The following is a 1,491-nucleotide window of genomic DNA, read 5'->3' as shown; positions in this document are numbered from 1 at the left end:
CACACACACACACACACACACACGCACGCACGCACGCACGCACGCACTCACTCACTCGCACGCACACACACACACACACACATGCACACACTCACTCGCACGCACACACTCGCATGCATAAATATATATATATTTTTTTTTTGTCTTTTTTTTGTTAGTTTTAGTTAATAATATTTGATTTTTTTTTTCTTTTTTGTATCATTATATTTTTAGTATTTCACACACACACACACACACACACGCACGCACGCACGCACGCACGCACTCACTCACTCGCACGCACACACACACACACACACATGCACACACTCACTCGCACGCACACACTCGCATGCATAAATATATATATATTTTTTTTTTGTCTTTTTTTTGTTAGTTTTAGTTAATAATATTTGATTTTTTTTTTCTTTTTTGTATCATTATATTTTTAGTATTTTGAATTATATTTAAGTTTATATTTTGTTTAATATTTCCTGTTTGCATTTTACTTTTAGTTGAAGTTTTAGTGATTTTGTTGTATGTTTGTCAGTTTTATTTATTTATATTTATTAATTTTTTCCAGAAATGTTACCTTGGCAATATTTACTGAACTATAGATGATGTCAATAATACTATATTAATAATAATAATAATATTATTATTTATATAATTTTTTTTTTTTTTTACAAGAAGCGTATTTCTGACTATATTGTTCAAACTCAAGCATTCAGCTAACGTTATTGTTAGAAACATTCCTCTTTATGCAATACATTTTTCTTTGTGACATTGTTTATTTGAAAATCGTTTTTTGTTTTTTAAATAAAATAGCTAAATCACACACATCACGGCTTAAAACAAAACCCAAATCTCATGTAAAATGAAAAATATAATGGCTGGTATAATGTTGAGTCTTGTCTCCTAAGGTGGATTCTTTCAAGATTTCAGGTCTTTATTTGTCCTCTATTTGTAGCAGAAGCTCTGTTAGTTCTCGTTGTAGTTGAGCTCCATCTTTTAGATCTTCAGAAACAGGATGTGAGTGTTCTCAGAGTCTGCTGCGGTGTCATTTAAGTCTTAAGGGTTCTGAATGTCTAAACTGGGTTATTTTTCTTATTATTTGTGCGTTTGCAGCGGTTGAGGAGCAGGAGGGTGAGTAACTCACGCTCATGTCATCTGTGCCATCGCCCCATTTCAACCCCGTCACCGGCTGAGCTTTACTTCAGAAATATTGCAACATTTGAATTCATTTTAGGCTTTTTTTCCCCCACATGCTGATGTTTGTTTACTAATGTTGCCTAGCAACAAGCAGCACTCATCTTTCACTCCCTCAGTCCTCATCAGCACCGATCATATTCACATCATTCACATGATCATACAGGACAGAATTAATAACTCACTGCATGTTGAGGATCAGTGTCAGTGTTTTTCTGCCCATCATCCTTTGTGCCATGCGTTGTGTGATTTCTAGTCAAACATCTGGACACATGATTTTTAAAAAATATATTAACTTTTTAT

At 33.9% G+C, this 1,491-nt stretch overlaps 1 protein-coding gene across 2 annotated transcripts in view; it reads left to right on the top strand.

The window, feature by feature from the left end:
- Positions 1 to 1,491, top strand: part of fmn2b (formin 2b) — a 58,828-nt gene that overhangs the window by 23,145 nt on the left and 34,192 nt on the right. The window contains exon 6 of one of the 2 annotated variants that reach the window (XM_016521474.1): positions 1,108 to 1,125. The exons of the other annotated variant lie outside the window; for it this stretch is intronic. Coding sequence (XP_016376960.1) covers positions 1,108 to 1,125 — 18 coding nt within the window. The remainder of the gene's footprint in view (positions 1 to 1,107; positions 1,126 to 1,491) is intronic. 2 annotated transcript variants of the gene reach the window in all.

This window comes from Sinocyclocheilus rhinocerous, unplaced genomic scaffold, assembly GCF_001515625.1.
Source record: "Sinocyclocheilus rhinocerous isolate Xijiao unplaced genomic scaffold, SAMN03320098_v1.1 scaffold852, whole genome shotgun sequence".
Classification (NCBI taxonomy): domain Eukaryota; kingdom Metazoa; phylum Chordata; class Actinopteri; order Cypriniformes; family Cyprinidae; genus Sinocyclocheilus; species Sinocyclocheilus rhinocerous.
This window is presented reverse-complemented; position numbering and strand designations above follow the sequence as displayed.